This window comes from Zosterops lateralis, assembly GCF_965231275.1.
Source record: "Zosterops lateralis genome assembly, chromosome: 30".
NCBI lineage: Eukaryota > Metazoa > Chordata > Aves > Passeriformes > Zosteropidae > Zosterops > Zosterops lateralis.
The window spans coordinates 5,597,943-5,618,280 of record NC_139790.1 but is presented as its reverse complement, the minus strand read 5'-3'; the positions used below and the strand labels follow the sequence as shown (position 1 = coordinate 5,618,280).

At 48.4% G+C, this 20,338-nt stretch overlaps 1 protein-coding gene across 1 annotated transcript in view; it reads right to left on the bottom strand.

The window, feature by feature from the left end:
* Positions 1-7,361: 7,361 nt before the first annotated feature.
* ANTXR1 (ANTXR cell adhesion molecule 1) overlaps positions 7,362-20,338 on the bottom strand; it is a gene marked incomplete at its 3' end in the record, with an annotated part of 71,950 nt that continues 58,973 nt past the window's right edge. The window contains exons 17-18 of the mRNA XM_083880474.1: positions 17,192-17,272; positions 7,362-7,625 (exon numbers count right to left, since the gene is read on the bottom strand). Of these exons, the coding sequence (XP_083736600.1) occupies positions 7,362-7,625; positions 17,192-17,272 (345 nt within the window). The remainder of the gene's footprint in view (positions 7,626-17,191; positions 17,273-20,338) is intronic.

The following is a 20,338-nucleotide window of genomic DNA, read 5'->3' as shown; positions in this document are numbered from 1 at the left end:
TATTTTTGCTGGATTATCTAAGGCTGGGGGAGCAGCCTGCACCAAACCACCCTGACCCCTTCCCAGACAGGGACAGGCAGAGGCAGTCCAAGTGAGGATGACTTCAGAATCTGACCTTCTGAGCTGGACTGCTCAAAAAAACCCAACCAAACAAGAAACTGTCTGATGCTACTGCAGTTATTTCAATATGTTTTCAGCAACTGGAAATCTCTCCCGTTTCCATGACAGGCTGTGGCACAGACAGCTGGGATCACTTTCAGCATCGCACACCCCCAGACACTCATCCTGCCTCCCCAAAAGTTAACAACTGCCAAATCACACCAAAACAGGAGTTCCCAAGTTCTGTCCCATGGGATCAGCCGTGGCAGTCCATGGAAAGCTGCCCCTGCAGCCCAGGCTGGCTCCCTTGCCTTAGACACAGCTAAAAATACCCCATTCATTCCCAGTGTTGTTTTTCCACATCTGCTGTTGCTGTGGTTACAGGAGCCCTTGGGAGCAGGGAGGGGAAAGGCCTACATTGTGGGGAGGATATTTCCAGGTGTTTCATCCTTGCATCCTTTAATTTAAGGTATTTAGGAGCTCACAAGTGTGTATACCTTAAATAAAACCTAGGAATCAATCCCAGCCAGCCTTCTCCTCAGGCTCTTCAGGAATTTTCATTCTGTCTGATCCCTGGCACTGCAGAGTCCACAAATCCCACTTTCTCTCAGGACTTTTCCCAGCTTTTCCTTCAAACAGCTCCAGGTTTGTCCCCACAGGTCACAGCCATGGTGAGCTGGGATATTCCATGGGAATGCTGACAGGCAGGCAGAGCTTGCCAAGGCCAAAGGTGCTCACATTTCACATGTCACCAGGAACAGACTGAAGGAATGCAGACATTCCCTGTTCTTGCCTGGCTTTTCCTTTCCCAGAGACTTTCCATTGAGTAAGAAATACCTCAAGAAAGGATCCCGACACTCCTGTTCCCTGGTGAGCCCACACAGACCTCAGGGTCTCATGGGCAGCAGGAGAGAAGCAAAATGCATCTTATGGAGGCAGCTAAAGATTCTCAAACCCAGAGGAGATGCCAGGGAGGACTTGAAATGGGGATGGAAAGTGGAATTTAGAAATCCCCAGCTTTTCTTTCAAGTAGGAGTTACCTCATTGCTAAGTTCAGTTTCCCACTCCCTGTGGTATTTTTGCACGCTATGGTTTCTCCATCCCTGTTAATTCCTCCAGCTCTGGAAAAGGCACCACGATTTAATGTCTATGAAGAACTACAGAATTCCCTGCTCAGGCTGCAGCTCTGGCCACATCCAGCATGAGCCAGGATGTCCTCTGGGTGGAAGAGACAAGTCCTCCACCATCAGGGACACCTCACTTTGGAGGACAACTGTGCTGACCTTGTGGCATGAGAAAACATTTTCCCTCATGCTCTGCACCTTTCCAAGATACTTTTCCTTCCCACATTACCAAGAAGGACCCTTCAAAACATTTAACTATTAAAAAGTACTTAATCTAAAAGTTTTGGCAATGTGCTACAGACTTTCAGCCACTGTCTGCATCCGGGATGCTTTATTTTACAGCTCACGTTATTTTTACAAGTTATTTTATAGCTGTTTCTGAAATAAAAAGATGCGTTACACTCTCCAGCAGCGCTGCAACAGAGAGGATGCTGTGTCTGAGTCCCCTGGCATTTCCATCAGCCCCACACAAACCATGATTCGGATGGGGTTTTCTCTTCCAAATTTAGGGAGAAAAAAAAGGCCATTTTTTTCCCTGCCAAGTGAGTAGCTCCTCAGCTTTCTCAGGGCAGATGGGGAACAAGCAAGATTCACGTGCAGGGAGAGCCCTGGGAACAGCTCCCAGAGACAGCCACTGCTGTACCCTGGCCTCACCTGCATTCCCTGGCTGGAATTGTGTGTCCAGCACAGCCTCTGCCCAGAGGGACAAAGCCAGAACAGAGCAGCATCTGAATAAAATGAAGAGAAATCCCTGCCAGGACTCCTCATGTGGGCTCCTTGCAGCTGCCCCAGCCCCATCCCAGTCTCCCCCAGTTCCCTGCTGCACAGAGGAGTTGCTCCCATGGCTCTGTGCCACCCCAAACCCCTTCTGAGCTGCCCAGTGCCCTCAGCAGCCTGGACTGGGAGCCCAGCACTGCTCCAATGGGCTCCCTGGCTCCAGCTGCTGCAATGACTATGGCTCAGGGTGGCCACAGACCAGCCGTGTACTCGTGGTGCTCTGGGGACGCTTGGCTCCAAAATAAACCTTCTGTCTGGGGAAATCTGCCCTGCTTTGGTCTGGTGGCAGCACAGTGGGGCTCCCTGGGACTCAGGGGCCAAGAGGTTCCTGGGCAGTGGGGCTGGAGCTGATGGAAATTCACACCACCCTGCTCAGGTCCCCGTGTTCTCTTGGGTTTTTCTCCCCAGAGCAGTGATGGTTCTTTAGGCAGAGCTGCACAGGCACTTCTGGGTATTTTCCTGCCCTTACTGACCCAAAGCTTCCATCAAAGCAGGTTTGCATCCTTTCTTCTGAGGTTGGGCTAAGTCAGGTTTAACTTTCTTGGTTTTTTTTCACCTGACCTCTTTTAAGCAAAGCAACTGAGATTTTCTTTGAGTTTCCATTAAAAAAACACCTTTTGTCTGAGTGACAGCAGGACCTGCTGAGCATGGTGGCTTCCTTCTTGCATTTACCAGGTACAAGTTTGGTTTGAACACAACACAGCAATAAAAAAGCAGGCTGAGCCCAGGCTTGCAGGGTCTGATGTGCTGAGGGAACTGCCAGTTCACCTTTTGAGAGGCAGGTAAAACCTGGGTTTGTGTGCTTGGGAAGGGGCTGGCTGGACCCAGAGCCAGAGGCTGAACTTTCATGCTTTTCTTTGTGGAATATTGAAACAACCGTATCAAAATCCAGATAAGCTGGGGTAGTTAAACTTGGTTGGAATAACCAAGTAGTGGTTGTGGCTGTGCTCTGTTAAAGGTACCTCTGGTAAATGTTCCTGAGCCAGTTTGTGTGAAATGGGGGATTCTGGGAAGAATGGACACATCCCAAAGAAAATAGCTTTTGTGTCAGAAGTGCTTTTGGCTGTTGGGAAGAAAACCACCAAGTCTGAGTTCCCCAGGATAATGAAAAACCAGTTTATAAAAATTTGTTGCCCAGAATTTGCTTCACCTTGGCAAGGAATTGCTCAGAGCCCAACAAAGATTTGTGTAGTTCTTTAATAATAACATCAAACTCAGCAAGAGTAATGACTGATTTAACAAATGACACATGCAACAAACAGAGAGAGTAAAACATCATTGCACAGCACTGGCTGAACTGACAACACGGAATTCAACATCAAAACAGGGACCGTTCTGCTCCTCCCCTGCACCAGCACCACAAACAAGGCAACATTCCCAATTTGTTACCCCCAAAACTTGCCAGAGCCCTCAGAGCCAGCCCCTTCCCCAAAATAAACAGTGACAGAAAATATCTTCACACACCAGGGAGCAGAGAGAGAATTCAGGTGACTACAGAGTTCATGTGGGTGAGCACAGCCAGCAGCAGTTGGTAACACTGGGCAAGTAAAATAAAATAGAATAAAACAGGATCTGAACCTTTGTCAAAGGCTCAGCCCTTGGAGGCTGCCAGGCACTGACAGAGAGTTTTGGATGAATGAGAGACAAGGGGAGGAATCAAAGAGCAAAAGTAACAGCTGATGGTTTGTTCAATGCCATCAGACATCTGGTACCTGCTGCTCACACCAGCCCAGCTGGAGTCTCTGAGGTGGCACACCTCCTTTTAATGTTAATTAAAAACATTTAATTAAAGGCTGGCTGGTGTGGACTAGGAAAGGTTCATAGACAGAGAGTACAAAGGGCACCACAGAGCAGTGTGTGGTGCTCCAGCTAATTCGACCTCATTTACATGGCATTAATTGTCAGTGGGAGCTGGTTTGAATTCAGGACCAAGTTTTCACTCTTGGTGGCCTTCCATTAAGTTCTGAAATTCATCTTTAGGGTCCAGCATAAAGGGAGTGTGGCTTTTAAAGGCATGTGAGGTACTTTTGGGAGCCATTTTTGCAGCCAGATTTAGGTTGGTATTAAATCACAGAACCCTGGAATGGTTTGGGTTGGAAGGGCCTTAAATCGCATCCAGTGCCACCCTTGTCATGGCAGGGACACCTCCCACTGCTCCAGGCTGCTCCAACCCCAATCCAGCCTGGCCTTGGGCACTTCCGGGGATCCAAGGGCAACCACAGCTTCTCTGGGAATTCCATCCCAGCCCCTCACCACCCTCACAGGGAGGGATTTCTTCCTAAATGCAAGCCAGGTACAAAATTCATCACCAGATGTGCTCTAATTTTTGTGGGAACATTAGGAAGGATCACCAAAGCCAAACCTCTGCAGAGTTGTGTGGGTTTTTTTCAGGAGCTCCAGTCAGATCCCACCCAGATCCACGTGCAAAAACCCCTTTGCCAATGGATGGATGGCTTGTGTGGCCTGGAGCTGCAGTGCCTCAATTAATGCCATGTAAAACAGGTGCTCGTCACTACAGGAAATATTTGTACATTTATTAAAAAAAGCAATACAACCATAAAGAAAACAATACAAGCACAGCTTGATACGATAACATGCCATGAAATGTCATTGGCTTTATAATAATTTACTACAACTTGAAAAATGTTCTTTTATCCACAACGGATAGGAAATGCTTCCATCTAACATATGGTAAGCATGCAGCAACAATATGTACAACAAAAAATTTGGAGCTTGTTTTTTATTCTTAAACTGGATGATTACAAAGGGAGCATTTGAAAATCCTGATTTTTCTGGCCTGATCTAGGCTTTATTTTGCTTCTTTGAATCTGTAGGGTTTGTTTTGTTTTTTTTTTTTTACTTAGTTTGGGGAGAATGAGAATTTCTATGTGCATCTGCAAAAATGTCATGGAGAACACGCTGCTTTTATATTTTCCCCCAGCAGTAGGTTTATTGGCTAACTGACACTTAAAAAATTAAAATTCTCAATGCCGTGTAGTTTAAAATCAACTTCCTTCCCAAACATTTTTGAAATGCTGAGGATCTTTTGGGGACATGGATCCCGTGTTACACTACTCCCAGTTTTCACACCTTCCACTGTGAAACCAAAGCAAACCAAATCACACCAAACCAAACCAGACCAGACCAAATCAAATCAAACCAAACCAAACCAAACCAAACCAAAGCAAGGAGCTCTTTGCCTGACCAGATCCCGTCCATCCATGAAGGAGCCCATCCCAGCTCAAGTGGGGGTGTTAAGGCTTCCCTTCCCACCTGCCAGTGCCCTCCTGTGGAACCAACCATGGCCTGTAACTGGTTCAACTGAGATGAGGGAGCAGCAAAAGGGGAATTTGCTCTGGGTCAGGGACTGCTCCGTGCTGCCTGCAGACAGAACAGTGGGGGGATCAAAGGGCTTTGGGGGGCACAGCCTCAGCCTGGGCTCAGTCCCAGCTCCTCAGGACTGATGGATTTATCTCATGTAAGGGCTGACCCTGACCTAGCAGAGGGAGGGAGGGACCCAGAGCCTTGTGCCAAGGGTTCCCTGCTGTCTTTGCCCAAAGACGCCCAGGACAGTTCTCCATTGAGTCTCTTTTCTCTGTTCCCTTTCCTCCTTGAGAATTTCTTTTTCCTTTTTTCCCTTTGTTTTGGTAGACAAACTAGAACTGATATTTCCAAAAGCACTGAAGGAAGTACTTGGCAAAGCATTTCTTTATCTTTTAAAAAACGAGATGAGAACCCTTTGCTATTCATAGAACTGCAGTTACAAAGGTGGTTTCTCTCCTGTGAGATTTGCAGAGAGAGTTTTGTGAGAAGTGATCCCAAGGGTGAATCAGGGAGCTCTGGCTGAGGGGCTGAGGGATCTCCCCTGGCTCTGGCCCTGGGCTGCAGGCAGGTGCTCAGGGTGGCTGTAGGATACAGGAGTGTGCAGGAGATGCTCTGGGGTGTGCTGGGGATCCCCTGGAGGTGAGGAGGAAGCAGGAGAAATGCAGCCAGTGCATTTCTTGGCAGACTGTTTCCCATCTGGCCTGTCCCAGGGGGATTTGCCTCAGTCAATACTGCTAATAGGAGTGATGCTGTTGAGAGCTGACAAGAGTGGCTCTTCTCCACTCAGAGCTGGGGAGGCAGCTGCTACTTGTTTATGAAAACAAAACAAAACAAAACCAACAAACCAACCAAAACAAACAAACAAACAAAAAAAACCCCAAAAAACCCCAACCAAACCAAAACAAAAACAAACAAAACAAACAAACAAACAAACAAAAAACCCCCCAAAAAACCCCAAAAACAAACAAACAAAAAACCACAAAACAAAACAAAACAACAACAAAAAAACCCCCACGTGGAAATATTTTTAAGGTGAAAGAATTCAATTTACAGAAAACACAGGGACGCATCAGTGGCAACCATTTCAAACTTATGGCAACAAGGAGCCCGAACAGACTGGATTTAGGGAACTCGAGACCAAATCTCTGGTTTACATTCAGAGTTTTTCCCTTTGAAGTGGGAACTAGCATTAAATTACGCTGCAGAACTGTAGAATGATGGAACTAGATGGACAGAATTGCCTAAACCCAATGCCAAGACTCTTCTGTTTACCACACCTTTCCCAAATTCCTCAATGGTTATGACCTCCTCTGTCCTGCGGGGAACAGTGAAGGCTGACCTGTCCTCAATTATTCTTCGTCCTCAGGAATGGGGTTTCTTTTCTTGCACAATCCGATTTCCTAGTGACTCTGTTTCCATTCACCTGCACTTCCACAAACCAACATCCTCCAATCCACACGCCCTTCTCCTTCCCAGACCCTTGGAGTGACAATCCCTTCTCGTCTGCAGTTCCTGCTGGGTGGGAACGGATGCCTGTCATCAATTCTGCCCAGGTTTATGGGTTCCTGTACCTGCAGAGCTGCTGGTGTCACTGCTCCCTGGCAGCTGGCAGTGAGGGGCTGTCACTATCCCACGTGTAGATGTCCCCAGGTCGCTGGCTGGGGTTCTGCTCTAGCAAGAGTCCTGTGCAGTCCTTCCTGGGCAGAGAGCTCGCCGTTACCGGTTCCTTTTTTGCAATGAGTCCTATGGTCACCGTAGTGAGGCACAGGGAGGCGTTGGGGACCAAGAGGTGGCACAGCCTTGCTGGGATGGAACTGGAGCTCTTCTTGGCTTTTCTTGCTTCAAGAGTTTGGCGGCACTGATGCTCAAGGGGTTCAAGAAACAAAAGAAAATGAAAGGAGGAGACGTCTGCAGGGTCGCTGGTGCTGCTGTCACCCATTCCAGGGGGCTGCAGGTCCCCCTGGCCCCCTAGCTGGGTGCGGTACAGTACTGCTGAAAAAGCCCCCTGGACACCTCTGAAGGAGTGGGGGGACCTCCTTAGGCCGTGGGGCGGGGGGGGGGGCGGGACGGGGGGGGTGCCCGGCTGGGGGGGGGGGCCTGGGGCGGGGGGGGCAGCGGGGGCAGTGTGGAGGAGGGGGAGGGGGCGTGGGGGGAGCTGGGAGGTGGGGGGGTGTAGATGGGGGCAGGGGGTGGGGGGGTGTAGATGGGTGCCGGTGGGGGGGCAGAGGGGTACGAGTTGTTGAGGGGGTATTTGGGGGGGGTCTCCGTGTTCTTCACCCGGGTGAAGTTGATGCAGCGGCCCTGGAACAGAACAGGAGGAGGGACAGAGTTACTGGGAGAGGCATTCTCACCATCACGGCATGGCTGGGACCTCACAGACCATCCCATCCACCCCTGCCATAGCAGGGACATCTTCCACTGTCCCAGGCTGCTCCAAGCCCCGTCCAGCCTGGCCTTGGACACTGCCAGGAAGCCACAGCTTCTCTGGGCACCCTGTGCCAGGGCCACAGCACACTCTGAGTAAAGAATTTCCTCTTAATATTGGACACAAATCTGCCCTCCATCAGCCCAAGGCTATTCCCCTCTGTCCTGTCCTTCATGCCTGTGTCTCAGAGCTGGAGTCAGAGCACACATGACCCATGGTTCCTGCCTCCACAGGTGCCTCTTCCCACACTTCAGTCTTAAACTTCCAGCAGCACAAAATCTGGGATTTGCCCTTTTGGAGCCTCTCTCTCCTTCAAACACCTGGCTTTTGTGTCCCATTCTAATAATTTACCAGGCAAAAGGGAAGATTTCTTTAACTAAGACATTTTCTTGCTCAGAATTTTTCCTGAAATGCATCCATTCTTCATCAGGACGTCTTGATATCCCAGTGCTTGTGAGAAGCCAATAAACTTGCTCTTTGGTGCTAAGCTACAGTTTGTTGTACAGTTTTAAACAAAACCTTTGCCCTCTGAGCTATTTTTTTTCCCCTCACAAGTTCCACCTGCAAAAGATCCCACTGTAAATACTCAAATGTCAAAATCAGCATTACTGTATTATGGATTCATTCCTTTAGATATGAAATCATCCAAAAAGGCACTAGAGGATTTCTGAATCCATTCTTTATTTTTGGATTGGTAAGTATGAGCTTATTTTCCATTTTACTCTTTTCTCTACCAAAGTAAATGTTTTTCCTGATGAATAAATGCCAAATAGAGCATCGAGCCCCTGTGATCTGCAGCAAATTTGTTGGGGTAACATTTTTAATCCCTTGCACAGCTCTGCATCTCCTCCCCGCTGTCCCCAGCCTGGGACAAATGCTCTGCAGGGAAGACCCATGGGAAGGAAGATCCTGGAAGGATTTGACAGGGACAGGAGGAACTGGTGTGGAGGAGCTGGTGTGGAAGTAACACAGAGTTATCCAGACAGCTCCTCTCCAAGAGGAGGATGTGGAGAAACATCTGCCTGAGCCCCATTCAGCAGAGGGAAAAGGGTTCCTGGCCAAGTGAGGCTATGGAGCAGCCCCAGCCGAGCTCAGCCTGGCTTGGACAAGCAGAGGTCCTTTAGGGAAAACAAAGATTTCACAGTGCCTTCAACATCGAGTTCAAGATGACCCAGCCATCTCTGGGCAGGGGCAGCTGAACCCTCCCATCCCCTCCCTGGGGATCAGTGGCCATGGACATGGCTGTGGCAGTGCTCTCCTGGGGATCAATGGTGTCCCTTATCCAGTCTGTCCCCACACCAAGACATTGTGGGGTGAACAGGGGAGTGCCCAGGTCCATACAGAGTTTTGTCACCATCTGTTTCCTGAGCTGTTCCCTGCAGGGGCCAAAATGCCCATACAAAATTAACTACAGAGTGACCGGAGGCCCTGAACTCCCCCCAGCACCTCCAGCACTGCCATGGGCAGGCAGAGCAAAGCCTGAAGTGAGCCCCACACCCTGCCCCATCCCACAGCACCCAGACCTTTTTGTTCTCATGAGCTCTTGCCTCACCTCTAATGTTGTTTTAATGCACTTTGCTGAGATTTTAAGTAAATACTGTGGGACAGTCCTGCTGAGTGAAGGAAAGTCTGAACCTGAAATTAACCAGTTCTACTCAGAAAAAAAACCCCATCAGAATGTTATCCTTGTCCCAGTGCCACATCTCCTGCCACATCTCCACATTGAGTTCAGACTATTATTTGCACTAGTTTTGTTTTCTTTATGTATGTTGAGAATAAAATAAACCTGAACAAAAAGCAGCAGTCAGAAATCTCAGCCAGAGAACAAATAGCTGCAGTTGTTTTTGTGTGGAGAGATGTTCTGTCTGGATGCTCCAAGAGTGAGGTTATGGAGCTGCTGATCCAAATGGAACTGAGCACTGCCCTGAGAGCATTCAGGAGGATGCACTGAAGCTCAGAAATCCCTGAGTTGGGGCTGAGGTGTGAGGACTAAAAGCCTTCTAGTGCTCACAGATGCAGGAGTAACCTGGGAGCAGACGTGACAGCCAGAGCCGGCCCAGAGCTGGCCCAGCAGCCAGTGATCATCAAATCCCTCTGCCCCACTGCCCTGTGCTCTCCCCTGCCCTAAATTAGAGTTGAAAGCTCCTTCACACTAGATGGAGTATGCTCCATCAGCTCACACTGCCCTTCCCCATGTCCCCCTGTGGCCCAAGGCAGCTGTGCTGCCCTGGGCTGGTGGGACCTGGCTGGCAGCACCTTCTCCTCCTGTGCTGTGGTGAGTGCAGGGCACCCAGCCCGTGTGGAGGGCAGAGACAGCCCAGGCCTCCTCCCCTCTGCCCAGAGCTGCCAGCCCGAGGCACTTCTCATGTTCCAGGGCTCGGCATTGCTCTCACCCCAGCAGATGGGGCCGAGTGCCAGGGAGGTGTTTGCAGTCCAGATGGGCTGAGATGGACTTGGGTAGCTCCAGTGCCTCAGAGGGGATGGGGAAGCCAACAGCTCCTCAGGGAGGAGAACTGTCAGACTGAATGGCAAGGGGATATCCAGGAAACAAATTACTGTTCCCTTGCACAGGAGGGGCAGAAAATGTCTAACTGGTGCCCTGGGCACAAATGCAAAGAAGGCCCAGGAGGAAAGAGATCTCCTTTGAGTGAAAAGCTGGATATTAAACTACGTTGCAAAGGTGCAGAGGTTGTACTATGCAGAGTGTGAGCTCAAACAGGACCTGACTCACTCTGGACTCATGGCCAGAGCTGTGTTTTCCCACCTGCACTCAGCCAAAGGGGACCATGAGTTGCAGCTGGGCTTTGCACCCCTGACTGCAGCAGGAAAATAAAACAGGAATTCAGGGCAGGGAAGGGGGTCCCAGGGCAGTGCACACCCTCCCCAGGACCCAGGAGATATCTCTTTGACAGAGAGAGAGCATTTTTCTGAAGCAAAGATGAAAAATGTTTCTGTTTCTCTTGGTTTCCTATCAAGCTGGAGTTAATACCTGGAAAAATATCAAGATTTTAAGATCATAAAACACTGGGACTGGCTTCTTTTGCCTGGTTTAAAGAGAGGCCCTGGAAAAGATAAGATCCTTAATGTTGTTTTGTATGGGTCATTGGTAATTCAGACGTTCCATAAACAAAATCCTGGTTTACCCTGTTGTTATGAGAAGAGGGAGAGAGAAATAAAAATAAATACAGAAATAAAAAAAAAGAGAAAGAAAGAGAAGAAGGAAAAGAGAGAGGGGAAAAAAGGAAATTTAATAAACAACTTGTGATTTGATACCTAAGTCTCAATCAAGCATGCACAAAAACTTGTAGGAGGCACTGGCCAAACGAGTAACCTTCCCACCAGCCTTTTGCCATGGGGTCAGCACTGGTTCTGGAGCTCACAGAGGGGTTTGCTATTCTGAACCCCTACCAAGGTAACCCCCAGTTCCCAGGCGGATTCTGTGACAAGGCAGGATCCTGTGAGCTTGAAATATCCCTGCTTGCAAACCTGAACTGGCAGCCTGTTGCCTTTTAAATCTGTCTGGAGACTGGAGCTGTTAACTCTTCTAGGCTTTGTTAGGCACAGCCTAAGTGTGCCTGGTACTGCCAGGAGTCCTGCAGCAAAGCTGAATGGTCACCTGGCTGCCTCTGTGCCTCTTACTCACCGAAGGAGCATTAAATCTGTCTCATTTCATGATAAAACATCACCACAATGAAACCATTCCCATCTGTGTCTCGTTCCTAAAGACAGAGCCTTTGTCTCAGCCTTGCTCATAAAACTTGCTCATCCCAAGGTAGTCCTGCCAGCTTGGCCACTCAATAAATAAAAAGTTGGAGACTTGATCTATTTTCTCCCAAATCAAGAGGAAGAATTGCATTGATAAGATCATCACCCTGACAGGGTTCTATTCACCTGGTCTCTTACTGCAGAGGCAGCACTGAAAGCTGGGCCCTTATGGCTTACTTGAAAAGATTTCATGAAAAGCACTGCAGGGTGAGAAAGTTTGGAGCAAGTCTTCTGCCAGGTCCCAGTACTACAAACTATCTTAGATCAGACGTTTTAACTCCCAGGAATAGACTGGTACAAAATGGTGTTTCCTTCTGAAGCCAGTGAGGAGCTGGGATTTACCCCAAAGGAGGAGGATAAACATCAAAACTAGTGACAAGTAACATTACACTGAACTCCAGCTTTACCAGGGGCAGTTTCCTCCACCACAGGCAAGTATCCTGCCTAAACTCAGCAGGAAAAATCAGCAGAAAGCCCGCCTAACTTTTCTTGATGCCTTGATATGGTTTAGTCTATCCAGATGTTAAAGAAATGGTTTAATACTTATATTTATCCAATCCTATTATCCTCCAGCAACCCAAAAGCTGGACTTACTGGAGAAAAGAAGAAATTAAAGATAATGAAGAATTTAAAATAATTAAATAAATAAGAGCCTGTTTAGAGCATCAGTAAAGTAATGTTGGCTAATGACTGAAGTAGATAAACATAAACATAAAAACATAACAAAAACTTTAAATAATACAACTACAACTAAGATGTCTATAGCTATGCATATGGGACTCCGTGTCTCAGGGCCCACAGCACAGAGGGTTCTGCCAATCCAACCTCCAACCCTACTCATGAGTTACTCATCACTTCTCATCTGCACCTGGCTCTCCAGACCCACCACAACCCTGAAAACACCCCAACGACAACCCCTGCTCTGCCAGCTGTTGGGGCTGATCTGATCACACCATGAAGGACTGACCCAGCTGGGGGAACTGCTGAAGAGGAAACAATCAAAGCTCCTCCAAAAAGAAGTGAAACAAGATGATAGAGGCTGCTACCCTGCCAAACTCGAGTGTGGGAGTGAGCTCAATGGCCCCAGACTCTGCTTGTGCCAGAGTTCAGGAGCGTGGCTCTCCCAGAGATGAGTGGGCATGTGGATGTCAGCAGCAGCCCTGATGGCTTTTGCAGGAGCTGCTTTTGGCTCATTCCTGCTGTGCGGTGGATGTCATTTCCAGGAAGATCTCGTGGCTCTTCCTGCTGCCTTTCTGGAAAGAGGTGGTTCAGGCTTGGGGAAATGCTGAGTGACACATCAGAGACACCTCAGCCAGGCTGGAACCTTTCACCTGGGGGCTGAATAACAAAACCTAGGTAGGAGGATGAGAGAGAAAAACTTAAATGAAAAATGAAGCACATTCTTTTGGCAGCAACAACTGGAACATCCACGGCAGTGGTAAACACCCCTCTGGAGAGGGAGAGTGAGCCTCAGCCTCCAGAAAGCAGTGACCTGAGAAGGATCTCCCTGCCCGCAGCTTGGGCAAAGAGGACAGCGCAGGATTTGGGACGGGATTTTCCACAATGTGAATGTGAGAACAGAGCCTGATGGATGTTTCCACCTTCCATGACTCAGCACCCTGAGCAGTGCTAAGGGCTTGAGGAAGTGGGAATTTACTGCCCACTGAGTACTGTCCTACAGTGTTTGGTGAGGAATAATTCTCATCCCCACAGTCCCTGCTGCTGGGATTGCCTCAGCTTCTGACGTCAAGGCATAACTTTTAATTCTGTCTGGGATAAATCCTGCCCTGGATCAGGTTTGACTGGACCCTTTAGGAGATGTCTCAGGAGCTCAAGGACCAGCTCTGCTTCATTCTCCCAGTCCCAAGCACTCTACAGGAGCAGATCCCAGGCTTTTGGCTTTGGAGCTGTTAGTTCCAGGAAAAGGCACTAATGTTTAGGTTAACTTTTCCATGGCTGTTAACGGAAAACCACACTGCAGCAGAATGTGTGGAAAGGTTATGGTTTTGTTCTCAGGCTCTACTGCCTGTCAGGAGAAATCTGTGAGCTGGGATGTAAAGATGGATTAAACAGCAACTCCTTGTTAGTGCCTGGGTGGCTTTGGGTCTGCAAGAACAAGAATCCTCACAGGGACATGTGTAGGGGTGACCTGGGGGGCTGCACAGCTGGTTTTACTCTCAGGTCTGAAAAGGGACTGTGCCTGGTGTTTAAACCAGGAGGATTTGAAATCCCATCTCCTGGTTTCTGGACTTTGTTTCAGAAGGTTTCCATTCATGACACTGAAATCAGACAATTACATTATATCCAAATTTCTTTGTCTCTAAAATAGGCTCCTCATTCAAAATAAGGCAGGAGCCAGGCGATTTTCCAGCATGACAGGTTTGCCTGTGTGCTTTGTGGTGTTCCTCACCAATCAGCACTACCTGGCCATCTACACATCACCCTTCACTGTGGCTACTCAATAATAGAACACATTTCATGGTTTCAGAGAACTCTCCACAGAGCCATGGGATGAATTGCAAAGACCTTAAAGCCCAGTTCCACCCCCTGCCATGGGCAGGGACACCTTCCATAGTCCCAGGGTGCTCCAAACCCTGTCCAGCCTGACCTTGGACACTGCCAGGGCTCCAGGGGCAGCTGCAGCTTCTCTGGGAAACCTGTCCCAGGGCCTCCCTACCCTCACAGGGAAGAATTTCCTCCTAATTTCGTCTTTGGATGATGCATGGGAGCTGCGCATGGGAAAATGAACTAGCAAGAAAAACTGTTCCTTGTGGTTAGGGGAGGATTTGAACTACATTAACAGAATATTCCAGCTGGTCTCACAGATTCCCTGTTTAGAGTTCAAATGAATTAGTACCACCACAGTGTCCCAGTGGTTCTCCTTGTAGCTGCCCATATTTTCTCTTCCCCCTTGCCTTGGATAAGGCTGAATTCCTGGTTTAATTTACACCTGTACAGCTCCTGGAATGATGGGTTTGGTTTTAGCTGACACCTGGAGCACAGGAATACACCGCCACAGGGAACGAGGCCCCAGGGCATGTGGCAGCACTCTCCCAATATTTTCAGCTTTTCAGATTTAATTTCTTTGCATTTCAGCACTGTATGGGAAGCAAGAGACAATGAGTTATTTCCCAGACTGGTATTTGCAAGTGCACAACATTCTCCAGCAGACAGGGAAAGTCAAGGAAAGGACATTTGATTTTGCAGAAACAAGAAAGGACAGAGAAGAAGGAAATTTTACTGTGGGCCCACCATGGAGTGATTCCACCAATAAACTTCCAAAAAAAAGCTCTTTTCCCTGGACCTTCATTAATTTGGGTAGGATACATCTTTACACATAATTACACATGACTTTGTTATACCTTTCTTCTCTTTATACCTTTCTATATATATATTCACCTATGTAAGCACAAAATGAAAATGCAATTAATGCAATGCAATAACAAATTAAAACACAGTTTACTCCCTAATTGGAGAGTTCCTGGCCAAGTCTGAGCTTGAAACACATTTTAATAATCTCATAAATTCCTGACAGAACAACATTTATCAAGGAAGTGCAACTGGCACTTCAGAGAAACATGAATGAATTGTTTGGATCCTGTGAGCAATTTGCACAAATAAGAGTTCCTGTATTCCACTATAAAAGTGATTAAATTCTCTAAAAAATGTATATATATTTACATCACCTCTCTCTAATGATGTTTCCAATGTAAAAATAACCTCATTAATGCTGACAAGAATGTAAACCTAGTCCCTTGAAAATGTGGGAAGACCACAGGAATCCCATGTGATCTCACATCCTTGCCTTATTGGAACCATCTGTGTCTGTTGGTAACCTCAGACCCCCTATCCTCAGGTCTGACTCCAAAAAAACAGAATTTCATCATCTTTTTGTGCATCTCAGCCTCTCTGGGTGCACTTCAAAACAGATCCTGAGCACCCCTGGATTTTCCTTTTGCTCTGGGCTAGAAGAGCAGTTGTTAAAAGCCTCCTGCACACCAGACCAAGGTTTGTTCCTGCTGGGGCAGTGAAGAGCTGCCAAGGGGCTGCAGGAGTAATGACAGTGTCCTCTGCTGACAGGGACACTGGACCTCTGCAGGAAGCTGGGGTTCCACACTCTGGGCAGGGATCCCTTCCCTTGTGGCAACTGGAGAAGTCTCAGCTCTGCCTCCAACCTCATCTCACACTGGATCCCACCTTTCCTGCCCAGAAAGGGCTGTACCTGGAGATGTACCTGCTGCAGGGAGGGAATAGCCCCAGGATGAGGTATCCTCACCTTCATGAAAGAGCCAAGGGCATGAACAGGGGCAGTCTGAGGTCATAGGGAGCAGGAGAGGACTGGACTCTTCAGTCCCATGTTATCCTCTGCCATGGGTGTGAGCTGTGTCAGTCACTGCCCTTGCAGCACTGTCTGGTCCCACACTGATGTAGGCAGGGCACATCTTTTCTGACAATTCCACAGATCCCTGGAAGCTGCATGGGCTGCAGCACATAAACAGCAGCAATTACTCAGCTCAGGGATTGAGGTGGAACCCTTGCTTCATTCTGTGCAAGGAATCCTCTGAACAGCTCAGCTCGTGTGCTGGAGGGGATAAAGTCACTGATTATAGTAAGGGATTGCTTATATATGAAAATGATGTAACCCTGGGACTCAGTCCAACTCCTTTCCAGGCTCCAAAGCAAACAGAGTTGCCTTTCAGTTATTTTTCATCTGGCTTCACTTTTTTCTCTTTATCAGTGGGTGAATTAAGGAGCCCATTGAAACAGCACTGAGTCTGAAATCTGCTTCTCTTTCTCCAGGAAAGAGGAGAAAGAAAGAGGTACAAACTGCTATCAAAACAGCTCCTCCTTGCAGCTCTCAGGAATATCATATGGTCAGAGGCTCCTGTGTGCAAACCCCAAGCTCCTCTTTACTACCCATATATATTGCCTGCAAGGGTTTGAGTATTTATCCAGCCTGAGAAGGTTCCACGTTTGATGTGTGGCTCCCTCTGAGGCTGCTGGTTCCTGTGAGATGCTCTGGTAAGCCCTGGTTCTCTTTTTCCCAGGGCATGCCCCTGGCTGGCAGCTTGTCCAGGGCTGGCACTCTGGACCTGCTGGTTTGTTGCTGGATAACTTGGAGGTGTTTATTCAGAAATCCACTCAGAGCTCTGGAATAGAGCTGATCAGTCTGAAACTGCTCTGGGGGCCTGCCAGGGATGCAAAGCAGAGCCCAGCACTCCTGAGAGTACCTGAGATGGGAATGATGGGTGACCTGGCCCCTGCAGCATCGGGATGAAGTTGGACAATTTAATGAATGAAAATCACAGAATCACAGAGTATCTTGCTATCAAACCTGACCCTCCCCTGACACAGCTCTGGCCATTCCCTCGAGTCCTGACAAAACATGCAGGAATATCCCTTACTATTCATGAGAATTTCTCCTGTAACTGGTGGAGAGCAGCTCTGTGCTGCAAGAGCAGAGTGCTGAGCTCTTCCAGGGATCCCTGCACCTGCATAGTTCGGGCTTGAAACCACAGCAGCCAAACCCCACAAACTGTTGGCAAACAAAGCTGACAGATGCGACTGAGAGTTTGCTTCTGAGCTGTCAGGAGTGCCTGTCTTCAATCCCAAAGTAAAGGCAGGCAGAGGAGTTTGCTGTTCCCTGCTGCAAGGAAGGGTTTGGAGGTGCTGGTACCTTGTCTCCTGGCTGGGGACGCATCACGGACACGCGGTCGTATCCCTTCCGTAGCAGCACCCAGAGGGCATCCAGCTTCCCCTGGAATGAAAGCAAATGGTGTTTGTTATGCTCTGGGCCAAGTGCAGTGCTCAGACCCAACAGGTTTTACCCCATCATTTCCAGCGCCTGTAGGAGATGCTGGAGAACAATGTTTTCTCTTACAGACACTTCCTGTGAACTCACTTCAACTGCAAAGGAAGAGCACTCAGATGTCTGACAGATAACAGTGTCTCTGACTTTTCCAACGATATTGTGCGACTCAGACACCTTCTGAGCTCAGAGAAAGACTAATACCTACACAGCTTCAGGCATCAGAGCCAGCAAAACATTAAATCAGTGCAGACAGTGAGCATTGAACTCATGCAAAGCCTTTCCGAACTGCTGAGCCTCCTACTCTGGCTGAGCAGCTCCTCTCCAGCCCTTGGTGACCACTGTGATATGTGAGAAAGAAATCTCATTTATGTCTTGAAACAACCTCCTGGGGAGAACTGAGTGAAACCTCATCTCTGTGCAGTGCCAGGAAAGCTGAGCCCCAGCCAGGGACCGTGTGATGGCCAGGTCGCCTGCCCTGGTAGCCACCAAGGGAGGGCTCTCCCAGGCTCCCCAGGCCCTCCCCATGTGGCAGCTCAAATTTGCACCTTTTCCAGACAGTTTTACCTGTCTTTTCAAGCCCTCCAGCCCCACTCTGAGCTCAGAGGCAGCAGCTGTCCCCTCACTGGGTGGTCTCACACCCCACACATCCAGACACAGACCCGGGTGAGGTCTGCTCAAAACCCAAAGTGTTGAAAGCTCTTGCAGACAGAGTCTGGCTGATGTGTGGTCAGACCCTCCCTGCCATTCCCTGCAGTTCAGCCCAAGCATTCATCCTTGACTGGAATTTAGCAGCCAAGCCTGAGGGTGCTCTCCAAATGAGGGAGAAAGAAACAGCAGGAGCAGCCCAGGGCTCTGGAATGCAGAAATATTCACCAAATCACCTGCTCTGAAACATTCACCTGCTGCTGAAAGATTTCTGCTCTACTCCCACTCCAACAGGCTGGGGTTTCCTTTCCAAAAAGGACTCAGCTCCTAGAAGAGCTGCAGGAGGTTTTGCACAAGGGCACACCTTGGCTGCCTCAGTTCAAGGCCACAGACAGGTCACGAGTCAGGATTATTTGGTCCAACTCTCTTCACTTTCACTTCATTTGATCCTTGGTCTGTGAAGAACTCAGAACCTGAGATTTGTAGGAATTTCTGGGATTTCTGTTTTCTGGAGAAATAGATTTTCTGTCTATCGTATTGTCTACAACAGACAGTATTTATTAATGTTTCCATGATTGTTGTTCCTAATGCTCTCAGTGCTGTGATATTAGAGCAGGAACCATGAGCAAAACCACTACTAGCAAACTTTACTGTATCTGCAGAGATAAGCCACTGTTAGAATGTACAAAATTATTCCTTGGTACAAGACTGTTTTCTGCAGATAAGAGCATCAAACCCAAAGGCCAACTCCTGACTGGATCCAGGAACTCTTGTGTGATAACTCTTTCCTGGAAATAAGGACTACAAAACTCTTGTGAGAGCAGAAATGTCTTGTGTAACTATCGTGGGACAGGTTTAACAAATGGAAATGCGAGCTGGATGTTGCAGAGGTGGTGGGAAAAGAGTAAGTATCCCCATTCAGAGTAAGGCAGCTGATTTTCCTGAGGGCCTGCTCTGAGTGTGTGAACTCCAGGGTCTGTGAGGGCCAGACTTGACACTCAAGGTGTTTGGGAGGTCCTTTGTGACCCCAGGTCTTTGGTGTCTAACTACAGACTCCCTTTCATGGGGGCAGGGTCCTTCTCTTCTCTTTCCAAGGAACCATCAGGGCCATAATCCTCTCTGGGATCTCTATTGTTCTACCAGTGTGTTCAGCCAATGGTTCAAAGCTTATTCGGGAGTTGCAGGGACACATGGTTGGAGGCAGACACGTAAAATGACTGCATGGAATTTGTTTCCATAGGATATGGGGAAAAGACTTCCTAAGGTGAGAGCCAGGAAAGTCTGTGATTCTCAGAGAGAGGCAAGAAACTTTTCTGTCAGATTCTTCTGCACTTGGACAGCAGAACTCCTTAGACCTGAGGGGAACCATCCCTTCTATTCCAATCCATCTTTCCTCTGCAGCAGAGCTGGTTGAAACTCTTGATCTCCTGTCCACTCTGACAGCTTTAGAAATAAGTACCTTTTTCTTCCATTTTTCCTTTAGGAAACCAGAGGTAAAATGACAACTTTCCATGGAACAACAACAACAAAAAATTCCTTTTTACTTTGCAGTCCTAATTTCCAAGAGCCTACCATGATTTCTTGGGAAAAGCCAAGAGCTCCATCTTTGGGAGCCTCTGGTCTGCCTGAGACATCTGGGTGGAAGAGAGGGAGTGTGCATCATGGAAAGGATGATGGTTGAAGAAATGAAACGCAATGCTTTCACTTGGAAACAGAAGCACTCCTGTGCTCCCCATGGATGGGTTGTGTCTCCATGTCTGGAACTAGCATGAGGTCACTTCGAGAAAAAAAGAGAAAGGTCTGAAGGCAAATAAAGCCTCGAGTCTCACTAGATCTGAAGCCCAGAGAGAAGAAACAGTCAGGGCAGATGACAAATGAAGGAGTACAGAGTTCCAGCCATGGAATTTCCTCTGAATTCATGGTTAATTCAGCACTGCATTAACCCTGAGTTACCTCAGTGTTCCTGAGACCTGCTGGTGTCAGGTAGAGGCATTTTTGGAGCTGTCTGTAAATCCAAGCTGCACTTGGGCCTCTCTGGCCAGGCTGCTGTGCCATGGCAGCTTTGTGAACAGAGACAGGAGGGACAAAGGCTAGAGAACTGCCAGGGACACATGGCCCAGGCAATGCTGGAGTGGCCTCCATGTGGGATTCACCTGAGGTTTCCTTTGGAGAGCACCACTTGTTGCTTCAGCCTTAGGTTGGGGTCGGTCTCTTGTTCAGGCAGCAAGTGACAGGACGAGAGGAAATGGCCTCAGGTTGTGCCTGGGGAGGTTTAGATTGGATGGTGGTAAAATTTCTTCACTGCAAGGGTTGGAAAGGCTTAGCCCAGGCTGCCCAGAGCAGTGATGGAGTCCCCATTCCTGGGAG